This window comes from Eimeria mitis, genomic scaffold (assembly GCF_000499745.2).
Source record: "Eimeria mitis Houghton genomic scaffold, Emh_scaff7491, whole genome shotgun sequence".
Taxonomy (NCBI): domain Eukaryota; phylum Apicomplexa; class Conoidasida; order Eucoccidiorida; family Eimeriidae; genus Eimeria; species Eimeria mitis.
This window is the reverse complement of record NW_013575484.1, coordinates 1-666: the sequence shown is the minus strand read 5'-3', so window position 1 is coordinate 666 and position 666 is coordinate 1. Positions and strand designations below refer to the sequence as shown.

At 72.4% G+C, this 666-nt stretch overlaps 1 protein-coding gene across 1 annotated transcript; it reads left to right on the top strand.

Annotated features, from left to right (window-relative positions):
* Positions 1-166: 166 nt before the first annotated feature.
* On the top strand, positions 167-628 carry EMH_0091650 (uncharacterized protein; the record flags this gene model as incomplete). The annotated part of the gene is made up of 1 exon (XM_013501756.1): positions 167-628. The coding sequence occupies one exon, from the start codon at positions 167-169 to the stop codon at positions 626-628; it is 462 nt and encodes a 153-aa protein (XP_013357210.1).
* Between the last annotated feature and the right edge of the window lie 38 nt (positions 629-666).

Below are 666 nucleotides of genomic sequence, written 5' to 3'. Positions count from 1 at the left end.
AATTAAACCTATCAACAACAAAACTCTAAACAGGGGGCCCCCTTGAGGGGCCCCGTGGGGGGCCCCCAAGAGCATGATGGGGGCCCCCCACGCTACCCACTGGGGGGCCCCCCAGGGTACCCACCGGGGGGCCCCCCAGGGTACCCACCGGGGGGCCCCCGTGAGTATGATGGGGGCCCCCTTTGGGGGCCCCCACGAGTATGATGAGGGGGCCCCCCAGGGGGCCCCCGTGGGTATGATGGGGGTGCCCCCAGGGGGCCCCCACAACTATCATGGGGGGCCCCCCAGGGGGCCCCCAGGGGGCCCCACGAGTATCATGGGGGGGCCCCCCAGGGGGCCCCACGAGTATGATGAGGGGGCCCCCCAGGGGGCCCCCGTGGATATGATGAGGGGGCCCCCAGGGGGCCCCCACAAGTATCATGGGGGGCCCCCCAGGGGGGCCCCAGGGGGCCCCATGAGTATCATGGGGGGCCCCCCCAGGGGGCCCCACGAGTATGATGAGGGAGCCCCCCCGGGGGGCCCCCGTGGGTACGATGAGGGGGCCCCCCTGGGGGGCCCCCGTGGGTACGATGAGGGGGCCCCCCCGGGGGGCCCCCAAGGGTATCGCTGGGGGCCCCCAAGGGTATGAAGGGGGCCCCCAAGGAAGCGAACCCTTTTTTTTTTTTT